General features: G+C 44.9%; 1 protein-coding gene across 2 annotated transcripts in view; it reads left to right on the top strand.

Annotated features, from left to right (window-relative positions):
* Window positions 1-14,233, top strand: part of LOC147640116 (ras-related protein Rab-2-B-like) — a 31,175-nt gene extending 16,942 nt beyond the window's left edge. For both annotated transcript variants that reach the window (XM_086777310.1, XM_086777321.1), the window contains one exon: window positions 13,809-14,233. In XM_086777310.1, the coding sequence (XP_086633436.1) occupies window positions 13,809-13,898 (90 nt within the window). In that variant the 3' untranslated portion in view covers window positions 13,899-14,233. The remainder of the gene's footprint in view (window positions 1-13,808) is intronic.
* The last annotated feature ends 1,774 nt before the right edge of the window (window positions 14,234-16,007 follow it).

Genomic DNA, 16,007 nt, shown 5'->3' with positions numbered 1-16,007 from the left:
CCTTGTCCTAAACACTAACTACTTAGTGATCTGGCATCTGGTACCATATCCGATACACAGAATCACTGACATCATTCTAGAGGGAGACTCACAGCGCGGACTGGCACTGTTTCATGTGCAGGATAGTGCACACCTGACCTTAGACTCCTGTGCAGGACAGTGCACACCTGACCTCGGACAACTGAGATGGATCCTTGGCTGACTCATCCCGGACTGGGCTCACATGGGACCAGTTCACCATCCCAAGTCCTGCACCTTCTGTAGAGAAATGACATCCCCTTCTGCTTAACTTGACGGAAGCTGCATAGCCTCCAAATAATCCGTCAATAACGCCGGATAGTCTTCGAAAAACTCTTTGTCAAGCCATACCGCTTCATGGGTTCCTCGGTCCTGAAACTTCGTGAGGAACTGTCGTAGTCTTCGGCCTGAGCCATGCTTGAAACGGTGCAGAAGGATCTGTTCTGGAACCATAACTTCTGCTTCATCAACAATGTCTGGTTCCGTTTCGTCTTTGACCTCTGAAGGGGGTGGACCTGCATATGGCTTTAACCAACTGACATGAAATACATCGTGCATAGTCCAACTCGGGGTAGCTTTAACTGCATAGACACCTCATTAATCTTTTTCCTGATGGGAAAAGGTCCGAAGCTCCTGAAAGACAACTTTGGGCATCGCTTGCCCACCTGTTTCAATCTTTGCTTCATAATCCGAAGATAAACCCAATCCCCTTCTGAAAACTTCATATCCCTTCGGTCTTTATTGGCCTGTCGAGTGTAGGCCTCTTGCGCTTTAGCCAATCTGTTTTTTATTGACTCTAAAATCTCCTGGTAAGACTCCGTCACTCTGTTCGCCTCCGGTACTGAAGACGAAGTCCTGGTCAACAATGAGACTGGAAAGGTCTTCCAAACGTTGCCTCATATGGAGTCCTGCCAATAGCTGAAGAAAAAGAGTCATTCAAAACAGCTTGAACTAAAGGCAAATATGATTCCCACTTACCTTGCTGATCGTGGACATAACACTTCAGCACATCAAAGGCCAACTGGTTGTATATCTCTGTCTGGCCGTGTGTCTGTGGGTGGAATGCACTGGAAAAATTAAAAATTCAACTTAGTACCAAAATTATCAAACAATGCCCTCCAAAAATGACTGGTAAACTTGGCATCTTGGTCTGACACTATGGTTCTAGGAATCCCGCCAATTGGGTATCAATGCCGAATGAATAACTGGGCAACATCCTCGGCGGTCACATTGGCCCTGCAAGGAATAAGCATAACAAATTTGCTAAACCTATCAACAATAGTTAAGCACTGCGTATTACGCTTACTTGGACTGGGAGGCAGATTTGTGACAAAGTCCATCGAAATGTCCTGGAAAGGATCCTCAGGAATTGAAAAGGACTGTAACAACCCTATCTTCTTTCCACGAGGCGCCTTCACCTTTTGACAAATGTCACAGCGTTGTACATATGTAAACACATCACGCCTCATCTTTGGCCAATAATATTGCCGTTCTAATTTCTCCAGAGTCGAATTCATGCCCCTATGACCACCTGTAATGGCGTCATGGGCGTCATGGAGAAGAGTTGCCCTGAACGACTTCATGACACATAATTGGCCTTTGTAGAAAAGCCAACCATCGCGTATCTGAAAATGGCATGGTCCTGTGGCATCCAATGCCTGTTCCCACTGAGTACCGAATTCCTCGGAATCCGCGTACGTGTGCTTCATGTCCTCTAGTCTTGTACCAACAAGGTCAAGTCTAGTGGTCTGAATCGTAGACACTTGTCCCTTCCTGCTCAAAGCGTCAGCCACTGGATTGGCCCTTCCTGGAAGGTACTCAATCATACCACCGAATTGCTGGAATATCTGACTCCAGCGGTGTTGTCGATCACTCCACTGTGCACTTTGCATTGTCTGAATCTAGCGTAATGCCTGATGGTCAGTGCAAACCTCGAAGTCACGGCCATACAGAAAATGTTTCCAATGTTTCAAGGCCTGTATCACTGCTAGGAGTTCACGATCATAGACTGAGTAGTTCTTCTCGGCGGGCAGTAACTTACGAGACATGTAAGCTATTGTATGACCATTCTGTTGCAATACACCTCCAATTGTGATGTTACTCGCATCGGTGATCACTTGAAATGGGTCGTCCCATGAGGCAAGTGCTAAACAAGGCGCTTCTCATAAATGCACCTTGCTATCTGAGGTACTTCCCAGTTGACAATCTTGGCCACTTTAGCCGGATCAAGTCGAATGCCTTCAGCACTAATTATATATCCCAAGTAATGCACCTGGAACAAATAAAATTATGACTTCTTTTCATTGACATAGAGCTCGTTGCTTTCCAGCAACTTAAGGACTTTTTTCACATCAATGTCATGCTGTTCAACTGTCATGGCCCTGTGAAAATGGAGCAGGACAAGTGTGGGCATGGTGGTTGCAGGGTCAGAATATTTTATGATTCACATGGGGGGTGCCCGGACAGTGTTTAAGATGTGTGGACATCCCTAGGTGTGAAGGGGGAACATTAAAACATTAAGTTTGAATGTTTATTGAAGTTTGCCCCTAGGCCTTAGTGGTCCTAGGAACTTATTAAGTTGGGGCCCTAGGGATTAAATTGGAAAAGGAGTTTTCTCTCTCTTCTCTCTCTCTCTTCCCTTTTTGGGGAATCGTGTAGCAAAAGGAGAACTCCCCTCATGCGCATGATGAACTAGCGTGGAAAAGCTCAAGGAGAAGGAGGCGGCTGCTGAAGATCAGTGGGGTTGCTGTTTTTCTGAGTGGAACCAGCCGTACAGCACTGTACGGCCAGAACTGGGCACTCTCTCTCTCTCTTTCTCCTCTGTTGCTGGCGGCGCACAGTACAGCTGCTGGAAATTCTGCGCAGAAGCTCTGTACAGGCTGTACAGCCTGTTTTCCAGCCCAAACCCTACTGTACGACTGCCGTACAGTGTACGGGCAGTCAGGTACAGCAAGTATAGGTGCAGGCGGCGCTTTTCTGGGTGCTGGACAGACCTGTGCAGACCTGTGTATGCTGATTCAGGCTGGTACAGAAGTGGACAGCAGGCTGTTTATGCTAGTACAACGCTTGGCACGTATTCCGAGGCGGTACAGACGGGTACTGTGCTGATTTTCAGATCTGTACTTTACAAGGACAGCATAGGAGTGAGCATCAGGAGGAAGATACAGGCAAGTGCAAGCACATGTGTGAAGCAGGATTGTGGATTCAAGTGCCTGCAGGCACAGATTGGTGCTGTTACTTCCTCAAGTGTTGTTTCACGAGCTGAACTTGGTAAGCCTTGACTCTGTTCATCTATCTCTCTTTCTATTGCTTGATGTCTGCTACAGGTATGTGTTATCTGGCTCCTTGTGAGAGGAGGAGTATGGCAGATTGACAAGGGATTAAGACAGAGATTGAACAGCATATGTATGTTTGAGCTGAGAAGATGTATCAGGCTCTTGAGTTATGCCAGATGTATGCCCATGGCTGGCCTGCTTTGTGAACTTGGCTGATCAGAGGGAGGCACAGTGTGTTGCTTGAGGACACAGATCTGTGTGCATAGATCCTCTGTGCTGAGAAGGATTTGTGGGCAGTCAGATTGGACTTACAGGTGTAAACTCTTGGCTGGTCTTTGTGTTGTACTCAGCCATACATATTATTTTAATTGAATAAAGAAATACCGCAAGGGGCGCCAAGCTTTGGGGCCAACAGGTGTCGCTGTGTTTTCAGATTTGGGCACTCTAGCCTCAATCTGTGTTTTGTTTTTCATCTAGACTACAAGTGGACGGGTGATTGCTCCTACCGCACTCTGGTTTCTATCAGAGGCCGGTTTCAAGGTTCCGTCCCCGGGACCAATCATCAACTTTCTGAAGGGGGTGAGCTCGTGGTTGTTTTGGAGAAAGCCATCGCTGAAAATTCAGCAATCATGTCTGATACAGAGGAAGAGTACTTCTATCAAGAAGAAGAAGAGCAAGAGTCTTCTCCTGAAAGAGATGTATCTGAGGATATTTTTGCAGGAGAACAAGCTGCAGATGTTGAGCCTTATGAGGATGTAACACAGCCAGAAGATGTGCATGGTAAAAAGGATGATGATGCTCGGTTCAAAGATCGCTTGGCTAGTGTTATGGATACTTTTATGCAGCTCACACAGAGTGAGAGATTTGCTGAATTTTTGAGATCTCGCTCAGAGCCCCGCACAGAGCCCCAGAAAAAGAAGAAGAAGGTTCGTTCAAAGAATCTTTCTCAAGGTCATAGTGGTACCACTCCACAGGATCCATCTCCTGCCCAGTTTCCGAACATGCAGCATGCTTTTGGTGCTAACCCACAGAGTTCCTTCTATGGACAGCCACCTATTCCTCAGCAGAATATGCATCCAGGTTATTTTGGTGGTGGCTCGGTGTTTCAATCCATGACTGGGGGATACCCTCAGGGAGGCATGGGTATGTATGGGCCTTTTGGAGCCAATTTTCAGCCTGGCATGCAAGGGAATATGTATGGTGGTATGCAGTCCGGTATGCAAGGAAATGTGTTTGGAAGCATGCAACCTGGGATGCAAGGCAATATGTTTGGTAGCATGCAGCCAGGTATGCAGCATGGAATGTTTGGAAACATGGCTGGGATGTATGGTATGCCTGGTGTTGGAATGGGAAATGTTGACCCAATGATGGGTATGAATGTTGGGGGCAGCAATCTTACGAAACCACTTCCATATGATAATCTAACGCCTATGGGCAAGGCGAAGGATTACAAGGAAGGGGGAGCTGCAGTGAAGTTTGACACTTTCAGTGGGGCCAAGGATAAATTGAAGGCACTTACCTTTTTACAGCAGTTTGATGCTGCTTTTTCTGGTGGGAATTACACAGAGTCCTCGAAGGTGAGGAAAGCTGCCACTTTTCTCAAGGGCAATGCTTTGCAATGGTGGTCTACTCTTCTTTTGCAGGGCATAGCACCCACCACATGGGTTCAATTCAAACAGGTTTTCTCTTCTGTATGGCTCACATCTACATTTGAGGTGGATGTTATGACTGCATGGCACAAGCTGGATGCTTCAAAGTGTGATAGTTTGGAGGATTATAACAAGAAGTTTTGGGAAGCTCTACTCCCAGTGACTTCTTATCGTGCCGTGCCATTATCTGAGCAGGTAGAGAAGTATTGTTGTGGGCTGCCCAAGGAGGTACGAGATTATTGTATAAAGACAAGAGTAACGAACATGTCACAGATGATTGAAAATGCTATGACAGCTAATGCGTTACTCACAGGTGGTTCATCTGGGTTTAAAGGCAGTAAGAAATTGAGCAAGAAAGCTGAAAAATTTGGGCATGCTTCTCGTGATGCTAAAGGGTCTTCAGAGACAAAGTATAAGAAGTTGCCAATGCCCAAAAGGACTTCTGAGGAAAGACAGGCTTTGAGAGATGCTCAAAAGTGTTTTTACTGTACTGAAGAGGGGCATATGTCATTCAATTGTCCCAAAAGAACGTCCAAAAAGGACCCTGATAACAAAGGAGAGCCCAAGCCAAAGAAACCAAAGCCTTCTGCAGGCTTAGTTCCTGATCTTGTGGGGGAGCAGCTAAGTGGTGAAGCTACAGAGTTGTGCAGAGCATGGGGCAAAGTGAGAGATCAGAATGCTTTGATCTTCTTTGACACAGGTGCTAGAGCCAACTTCATTTCACCAGATTTGGCTGGCCGATTGGGGATTCGCGCAGAGGAGATGGGGCCGTTACATGAGGCAAATATGGCTTGTCCAGGGTATGCAGAACCCATTACTCCTATCATTGGGAAGCTTCGGCTTCATTTGCAGGGTTATGTGGACAGTGAGGAGTTCTTCATCATGCCTTTGGATGGCTGTGATGTTTTGTTGGGAATGCCATGGTGCCACAGGGTACATGCGGTGGTGGATACTTACAATAGGAAAATTACTCTGACTCATAGAGGGAAAGAGCATGTATTGGATGTAAAACTCAAAGGGGAATCTGTTCCTATTGTATCCGCTTCGGCGATTTCATCAGTAATGAAAAAGCATCTTTCCGCGTACTTGATTTATGTAAAGGATGCACAGGATGATGAGTCTAAGTCTAATTTGTCAATGTTAGATAAGGATAGGGCTGATTTCTTAAGTGGGTTTCAAGACTATTTTTCCGAGTCATTGCCAGGAGAATTACCTCCTGAGAGGCCAGAAGATCATGCCATAGATCTGATTCCTGGTAGTACTCCACCGAATAGACCGCCGTATCGTGTTAGTGCAGCCCAACAGGAAGAGATTATGAGTCAGGTGCAGGAGCTTCTAAATAAGGGGTTGATTCAGCCTAGCTCATCACCCTTTTGCTCACCTGTGCTCTTAGTGCAGAAGAAGGATGGTTCTTGGCGCATGTGTATTGATTACAGGGCGCTCAATAAGAATACCATCAAGAATCGATTCCCCATACCGAGGATCGATGACATCTTGGACCGCTTACAGGGCTCCACAGTTTTTAGTCGTATTGACTTGAAAAGCGGGTATCATCAGATACGCATTAGACCCGAGGATGTGCATAAGACAGCCTTCCGAACCACGTTTGGATTGTATGAGTTTTTGGTTATGCCCTTTGGTTTAACGAATGCGCCTGCCACATTTAACAGAATGATGGACAGGATTTTCAGGCCTCATAGAGAGTTTGTGGGCACATTCTTTGATGATATGATTGTGCATTCACGAACTGAGGAAGAGCATAGAAGGCATTTGGCCATTGTGTTTGCCGAACTCAGAAACCATAGATTGGTGGTTAATGGCAAGAAGAGTGAGTTTTTCTTGCAGGAGATACATTTCTTGGGGCATATTGTGTCTGGTCATGGAGTCCGTATGGATCCAGCCAAGGTAGAAGCAATACTTAATTGGCCAGCTTTGAGGACCGTGCATGATGTACGCAGCTTTTTAGGATTGTGTTCCTATTACAGGCGATACATACGACACTTTGCTGAAATTGCTTCGCCTCTTCATGCTTTGACGAAGAAAGCAACTCCGTTTAGATGGGCTGATCGGGAAATTACAGCATTCAAAAAGCTCAAAGAAAAGCTTACTTCGGACCCAGTATTGGTGTTACCGGATCTCCGAAAGGCTTTTGTTGTCCAGTGTGATGCATGTGGAAGTAGCATTGGTGCAGTTCTCATGCAAGAGGGACATGTCATAGCCTATGAGAGTAGAGTTTTGCAAGATGCCGAGAAGCATTTACAGGTGTATGAGAAAGAGATGTTGGCTGTAATTCACGCTCTTTCTACATGGAAACACTACTTGCTTGGGGCTGATTTCACTGTACAGACAGATCATCAGACCTTGCGTTATTTCCTCACGCAGACTAAGCTTTCAGAGAAGCATATGCGTTGGGCAAACTTTTTGTCAATGTTTCACTTCCAGATTGTGCATGTGGAAGGCAAAAAGAATGTAGTGGCAGATGCTTTGTCACGCAAGCCACAGGTCTCTGCCGTTTCACTTGCTTATCATCATGAGCTTGATGAAATGAAAGAGCAGTATGCCCATGATGAGGATTTTGAAAAGTTATATGATCAGATGTCTGAGGGTCAGCGGCATGAGCATTACACTCTCAGAGATGGGTTTTTATTGATGCATGGCAGACTGTGTGTTACCAGGCCATTGCGACTCAAGGTTATGATTGAAAGTCATGCTCCACCGTATGCAGGTCATAGAGGTATTGACGCCACGGTCAAAGCAGTGGAGACTTTCTTTTATTGGCCAACCTTGAGAAGAGATGTTGATGCCTTTGTGAGGCAATGCATCGTATGTCAGAAGGTAAAGTTTGACCGTCAGAAGACACCAGGGTTATTACAGCCTTTACCTATTCCGGATAGACCTTGGGAGAGCATTGCCATGGATTTTGTATTTGATCTTCCACGGACACAAACGGGAAATGATGGCATCTGGACTATCATATGCAGGTTCAGTAAGCAGGCTCATTTCATTCCCGTGAGGAAGACAATTAAAGTGGATCATATGGTGAAGTTGTTCATGGCGAACATCTTCAAGTATCATGGCTTGCCTACGTCTATCATTAGTGACCGTGATCCACGGATGACGAGTTTGTTTTGGAGAGGGTTATTTGACAACATGGGTACAACTCTCAAGTTTTCATCGTCATTTCATCCACAGACAGATGGTCAGTCAGAAGAGGCTAACTCTACAGTGTTGGATCTTCTCAAATGTTATGTGTCAGAGCACAAGCAACAATGGGAAAAGTATCTTCCTTTGGTGGAGTTTGCATATAACAACACTGTACATAGCTCGACAGGCAAGGCGCCTTTTGAGATTGTAGAAGGAGGGAAGAAGGTACCGCCCATTTTGCATACAAAGGATAAGATCTTTGAGGCTGATCAGTATGTGGAGAGCTTGGATGAAGCTTATCGGAGAGTTAAGTTGGCCCTCCAGAAAACTCAGCAGAAGCAAAAGAAAGCCGCAGACCGTCACAGACGTGATTTACAGTTTGCATTGGGTGATTGGGTTCTTTTGCGCTTTGAAAAGGCTAGACTCAAGAAGATGAAGGGTAAAGAGCGCTTATTCCCTAAGTTGAGCATGCGATATTATGGGCCTTTTCAGGTTTTGGAAAAGATTGGTGAGGTAACCTATCGTTTGAAGTTACCAGATCACTGGAGGATTCACAATGCTTTTCACGTGAGTCTTCTTAGACCTTTCCGTGGGGATGTGCCTGAGGATGTATCAGATGAGGCTCAGCCGGAAGTTGAGGAACTTGATGAGGTTCTGATTCCAGAGCAGATACTGGCACATAAAGAAAGGAAGGTACGAGGCAAAGTTTCCCGTCGCTATCTTGTGAAGTTCAAGAACTATTCACCGATGGATGCGAAGTGGATGGAGGAAGGTGACTTAACAGATTCACCTCAGGTTTTGCAGCTTTATCTCGATGCCTTTGAGTTAGAGCCGACTCTTATTGTGGCTCATTCAGGTTCAGCAGAGCATGGGTCTGGAGCATTACCTGATGCTCAAGAGGGGGGTAGCACCTCCACTCCCTTGATACAGACAGGCTCAGATGACATCTAGAGGTCGCTTGGTGCAGATTTTATCTCATCCGAAGGTACTGAGGCTGACAGTACATCTGTTTATTGGACTTCTATGATATATGTGTACTAGTCACATGGACATTTTTGTGGATATGTATGGTTCACAGTGGTATACAACTTCGACTATTACTATGCCATTGGTTTGCAGTGAATCTTGATACATGTGTATGGCTCAGAGAGATTGGGACGCTGATCTTGCCATATTGTATATTTCACTTTGGATATTTTGATGCATCACCAGAATGCAATCGAGGACGCTTGCCATCTTTCAAGAGGGGGGTATGTCATGGCCCTGTGAAAATGGAGCAGGACAAGTGTGGGCATGGTGGTTGCAGGGTCAGAATATTTTATGATTCACATGGGGGGTGCCCGGACAGTGTTTAAGATGTGTGGACATCCCTAGGTGTGAAGGGGGAACATTAAAACATTAAGTTTGAATGTTTATTGAAGTTTGCCCCTAGGCCTTAGTGGTCCTAGGAACTTATTAAGTTGGGGCCCTAGGGATTAAATTGGAAAAGGAGTTTTCTCTCTCTTCTCTCTCTCTCTTCCCTTTTTGGGGAATCGTGTAGCAAAAGGAGAACTCCCCTCATGCGCATGATGAACTAGCGTGGAAAAGCTCAAGGAGAAGGAGGCGGCTGCTGAAGATCAGTGGGGTTGCTGTTTTTCTGAGTGGAACCAGCCGTACAGCACTGTACGGCCAGAACTGGGCACTCTCTCTCTCTCTTTCTCCTCTGTTGCTGGCGGCGCACAGTACAGCTGCTGGAAATTCTGCGCAGAAGCTCTGTACAGGCTGTACAGCCTGTTTTCCAGCCCAAACCCTACTGTACGACTGCCGTACAGTGTACGGGCAGTCAGGTACAGCAAGTACAGGTGCAGGCGGCGCTTTTCTGGGTGCTGGACAGACCTGTGCAGACCTGTGTATGCTGATTCAGGCTGGTACAGAAGTGGACAGCAGGCTGTTTATGCTAGTACAACGCCTGGCACGTATTTCGAGGCGGTACAGACGGGTACTGTGCTGATTTTCAGATCTGTACTTTACAAGGACAGCATAGGAGTGAGCATCAGGAGGAAGATACAGGCAAGTGCAAGCACATGTGTGAAGCAGGATTGTGGATTCAAGTGCCTGCAGGCACAGATTGGTGCTGTTACTTCCTCAAGTGTTGTTTCACGAGCTGAACTTGGTAAGCCTTGACTCTGTTCATCTATCTCTCTTTCTATTGCTTGATGTCTGCTACAGGTATGTGTTATCTGGCTCCTTGTGAGAGGAGGAGTATGGCAGATTGACAAGGGATTAAGACAGAGATTGAACAGCATATGTATGTTTGAGCTGAGAAGATGTATCAGGCTCTTGAGTTATGCCAGATGTATGCCCATGGCTGGCCTGCTTTGTGAACTTGGCTGATCAGAGGGAGGCACAGTGTGTTGCTTGAGGACACAGATCTGTGTGCATAGATCCTCTGTGCTGAGAAGGATTTGTGGGCAGTCAGATTGGACTTACAGGTGTAAACTCTTGGCTGGTCTTTGTGTTGTACTCAGCCATACATATTATTTTAATTGAATAAAGAAATACCGCAAGGGGCGCCAAGCTTTGGGGCCAACAGGTGTCGCTGTGTTTTCAGATTTGGGCACTCTAGCCTCAATCTGTGTTTTGTTTTTCATCTAGACTACAAGTGGACGGGTGATTGCTCCTACCGCACTCTGGTTTCTATCAGAGGCCGGTTTCATCAACCGTAGCTGAAAATACCAGTATGTCGTCCAAAAATATGAACACACACTGTCCAATCAAATCCCGGAAAACACGCATCATCATGCGGTTAAATGTAGCTGGGGCGTTCGTCAAGCCAAATGGCATGACCACAAATTCATAGTGGGCCCATTCTGTACGGAAGGCTGTCTTGGGGATGTCCCTCTCCACAATCCGCAACTAGTGGTACCCACTCTTTAAATCCAGTTTTGAGAACATCTTTGCTCCATTCAGCCTCTCGAGAATATAGTCAATTCGAGGCATCGGGAATCTGCTCTTGATAGTCAGCTTGTTGAGTGCACGATAATCAACACACAAACGGGAAGATCCATCTTTCTTCTTGACAAACAAGATCGGTGCTGCAAATGGCGACACGCTTGGGCGGGTGAAGCCAGCTTGCAACAATTCTTGGAGTTGGCGGTCCAACTCCGATTCCATTGCCTTGTAAAGGCGATACGGAAACTTGATACGGAAACTTGCTCGGGGGTTCTGAGCCTGGGAGGAGGTCAATCCTGTGGTCCTCCGGTCTGGACGGGGGGAGCTGGGGAAGGAGGCTATCCCGAAGAAAAATCTTCGGGAACTTTTCATGGAGAACCGAGTGCTTCTCGGAAGCACTGGCCACCGTTTGGGCTGTCTGGATGTAAATCATCGCACACTGTGCGCCTTTCCTGACTGCTAGCTTAGCCTGCAAGTGGCTTATAAGCGGAAAGTTCGAAATTCCTAGCTCACACTTAATGGTCACCGGGGCGTTTGACACATTCCGATTGATCTGGAACGTGTGCTTGTCCCACTTGACATCAGGGAGAAACTTGTGAAACCACTGAATACCCAAAATTATGTCTACTCCTACAAGAGGGGCAACCATAAAGTCACGCACAAACTCTATGCCCTGAATCACTAACTTAGCACCTAGAGCTTCATACTTGACGCTCGTTGTCATGCCTGTGCTAAAACCCTCAACCTGTTTGTCCACCGAAGTCAGCTCGAAACGGGCACGCCTAGCGGCCTGTTCCGTGACCACATCCTCCGTGCTGTCGCTGTCAAACAAGACAATGACTCTCTGGCCACCTATGTAGCCAAAGGACTTGAGCAATTCGTTGCGCTCATACTCCTGGTCATGGGCGCCCTTCTGCTTATCTTCGAGCTTCCGGCTAATAATTGCTCCAACTGAAGCACTGGGGTTTAAAGAACTAGGGGTAGCCGCTGGGGTCTGTGTGGGAGTTGAGCTCACCACGGAAGTTGTGGAGGCGGCGGCGGCGGGCTTTGGAGGCTTCTTAGGACAATCCCGAGAAGTATGTCCTTTTGTATGACGAAAGAAACATCTACCCTCCTTTTTGTACTGAGAAAGTTCCTCAGCACTTAACTTGCCACCTGTCTTGCTTGCCTCCGCTTTCTGGTCTAGAGTAAGCTTAGACGAATGTTCGAGTTCTTGGGGCCAGAGGCTCCCGGGCTCTGTCGTGGGGAAGACCCCGTCTGGTTCTGGCTTTTGCCCCCTGAGGCGTTAGCCCTGGGAGAAGCCGGCTGGGAAGTCTTGGGCTTGCCACCATTATGTTTCATTTCTGCACTTTGTGCAAGCGAGAGTGCGTCTTCAAAGGTGGCTGGCCTAAACATATGCACCTCCCATTGGATTTGCGTGTCCAAGCCATACAAAAACTGCCCTTTCTTGTCCGTATCAGATAAGCCTAATTGCAGACATAAAGTCGAAATTCTATTGGCAAACTGAAGGACTGGTTGTGTGTTCTGACGCGCTCCCCTGAACTCATCTTCGAGTCGCTCAAGGTAGTGGGGCGGTAGAAACCGCTGCTTAAGGTCGCGGACAAACTCGTCCCACACATAAACTGCCATACCTGCTCTGGTGTGGGCGTGAGCCCACTGAGTCCACCAAGGAATGGCCTCACCTTTCAAGTACCAACTGGCTCAGATCACTCTGTCAGTATCTGTTTTTCTAACTGCAGCAAAGCCCAATTGCAGATTAAAATCCCACCTACTTCACCTATTCAGGTGGACAAAACTGAACATTTCAAGGTGGAGTTTGAACCAGTGGATGGACAGGAAGAGGTGCTGATTTTTCAGTCTAAAAAAAATCAGCACTCTTCACATCCTGGAGTTTGTGACAACACCAACAGCATAGATGTATTTTCTGAGTCACACCACTGGCAGATGAAGTGGCTATCAGACCAGAAGTTCTAGAAGTATCAGAAGGTTCAAAAAATGTCTATTGTCTTGCCTGTCAGCCTTTTATGCACTTCTCTAAGTGACTAGGTAAATTGACTTAGTAATAGAGTTGACCTTAGGGGCCTTTTCAATGATGGGTATCAGAATTGCTGCCATACATGTGAATATGAAGTGTCATGATCTAGTGTGGACTTATAGAAGAAAAATTCTTGTGGCCACAACGCGTGCCACCAGTGCCATTCAGCTTTTAAACAAATAGCTATACCACACGTGCCAAAAATTTTAGGAGCCGTGCTCAATGATGGAGCTGGCATATCCAGTGGGGAATCAGCCTATGAGAGTGTCACTGAAGCAGCTTCTCTGCAACCCCTTACATGAAAGGAATTAAGCAAAAAACTGAATGAACAGGCACACTTAACGAGTCTACCAGCCGTGTCTCCACTATGATGCACAATGCCCAACAAAAAAATTAGCAATGCTGGGTCTGGCATTACCCTGGGGCATCAGTCTATGGGAACGTCACCGAAGCAGCTTCTCTGAAATCCCTTGCATGAATGGAATTGATCAAAAAACTGAAGGAACAGGCACACTTAATGAGTCTACCAGCAGTATCTCCACTATGATGTACAAAGCTCAGCAAGCAAATTAACAATGCTCTATTTGACAGTGTAAAGTCTAGCACCACTCTAGATGGAAGTTCATGGTGTGCTTTTTATCCTCCATTGTTCTTGATGTGGTTTTCATTAAAAAGAAGGTTTCTTGTGGTGTGATCAACCATGAAATTTTCATGTTCTCAAGTGTCAAACTCTGATCACCTTTTTTGTTCCAGCAGTCTTATGGCATAAAGGTTGGCTACGGAGGCGCCACAGGCACTGGCTTAGGAGGGAGAGGGAATCCTCAAAGAAGCGGCTGCTGCAGCTGAAGAGCAGAACCAAAACAAATGGGTGTAGACTGGATGGGTGAGGCTTTACAGTATATTGAAATTCCATAATCTTTGGATATGGTATATGGTGGTCTCTTTGTGAGCTGTGCTGGGCCTCAAATCATTCTTGGGCATGGGGCTTGGATGCTCTTTGCCGTCTTATGTTTACGGCTTTCAATTGATAGTTGTTGGTGTGTTGACTTCTTTCCTTCCATTGTAGTTTTACCACTATTTTTTTCTTGATTCCACAGCTTGGATTGCTTGTACATACATAGATGTAAAGGATTTGCAAATGTCATTTGAATGTAGAAAGTGTGCAGATTATCTTTTGTTCATATAGTGTACCGTACGTTGTCTATTGTGTACGACATGCCCCGTACAGAAAAAGCATTAGGGTAACTCTCTTCCTCCTTTTCTTCTTGCTTCCAACAAGTAAGTTGCTTGCTTCTTTTGTCCTTCTTGCCCAATGCATGGATCTTCTAATATATTGAATAGCTTCTGTGGTTGAATTCTTACTAGACAACCTATATATATATATCCTTTGCGACTCTTTATATATCGGCAATCAACTGGAATCATTCCTCCGAATTTCTATTTGAATTTATAGAATGTTTAATTGCTATTATTTTTCATTAACTATGTCAAAGAGATGACTTGTTTGTTCTTTGCATTCAAAATTTTTATCGATTATATACAAATGCAAAGCTTCTAACTTTTTTGGTGTGGAATTTACCCTTGTCAATCTTGTGAGCTTTTTTTTTTTGGGAACATGGTTGTTTCTTCTTTGATCTTGAAATATCTCAATCTGAAATTAGGTTTCTAAGCCTGATTATGCCTCTATTAAGTTATGATATGCATGCCTCACGTTATCTCAAATCTTAATTACGTCCAATTCATAGATTTCCTCGTCTTTTCACAAATGAGAGAACTTATATTATTTAGTAATATGATTCTTTTACTTCTTTGCATGGGCTTCAATCATAAGGGCAAAACTTTTTCACTTGTTTATGGTTGTTTGTTATTGCATAAGGGCAAATATTCTCTCAATTTGTAAGGTTGGATATATTCCAAGAATATAAAGCTATATAAAAACATAAGGTATAAGGTATATATAATCCAACTATATAGCTTAATAAAGGCGCCATATACTCTAAATACCTTATCTAGATTAGTACTTTCTATACGTATTCCATACACACACAGTACCTACTATTTCTAACCAACTTGCTTTTGTTTACACAACGATCTATCTCACCATCGATCAATTATTCTCTTTATGCTAGGTCTACTAATATATCCGTCCCTCTACTCCTTCCCAAAACAAAAAGGGAAAACAAAGCACTAACAAAAGGTAGCTTGCTGATTGGTCATTTGTAGAACTCTTTGGAGCTTAAAAGGTCTTTTGTAGAACAATGTTTTTTTAAAGATCAGGATACTTAGAGAGTTTCTTGGGTTTCCATGTCAACTCATCTTAAGACCTTCCTTACGAAGTCATCTTAAGACCTTTATCTTAAGATCCTCCTTGAGAAACATCCTTCATTCTCAAACCCTTTTCGTAATTCATCATAGAAAATCCACATGAATATATGAAACAAGCTTGTAATGATTGTGTGTATTGCAAAGTGTGGGTGTAAACCTCTTTGAAACTGTCATGTTCCTAGACTTGCTCATTTTCTTAGAATATTTCACTTTAAGATCCCAAAAATTATTTGCATAACCTTTCAAAGAGTAAATGTTTATTTGTGTTTATTATTGGTTAGCAGGGTCGGTTCAAAATTCTCTACATAATTATGATAGTTACGATTGCCTACACCAATGGTGCTTGATCACCCATATATGTTTTAAATGACACCACGACTTGGAAGATGTGCTTACATGGTTCTTGTATTATATGTATGAATTTTATATTATGAGAAAGCAAGACTTATAAAGATGCATCTAGTATTTGAGCCTAAGACATACGGGTGGACACTCGAGGGCTACTTTAAGTGCATGTGTGGCTCATCTATACAAGTGGTTGGCCATAACAAAGGTGCAAGCCCTAAATCTCAAGAAACAAGATCTTGGTGAGAATGGAGGGCACTATTTGAATAGAGAGTACAATCCCTC

The sequence above is a fragment of the Cibotium barometz genome, chromosome 3 (assembly GCF_041138505.1).
Source record: "Cibotium barometz isolate CiBa-2024 chromosome 3, ASM4113850v1, whole genome shotgun sequence".
Taxonomy (NCBI): Eukaryota; Viridiplantae; Streptophyta; class Polypodiopsida; order Cyatheales; family Cibotiaceae; genus Cibotium; species Cibotium barometz.
The sequence above is the reverse complement of the archived record's forward strand: the minus strand, read 5'-3'. Positions and strand labels throughout refer to the sequence as shown.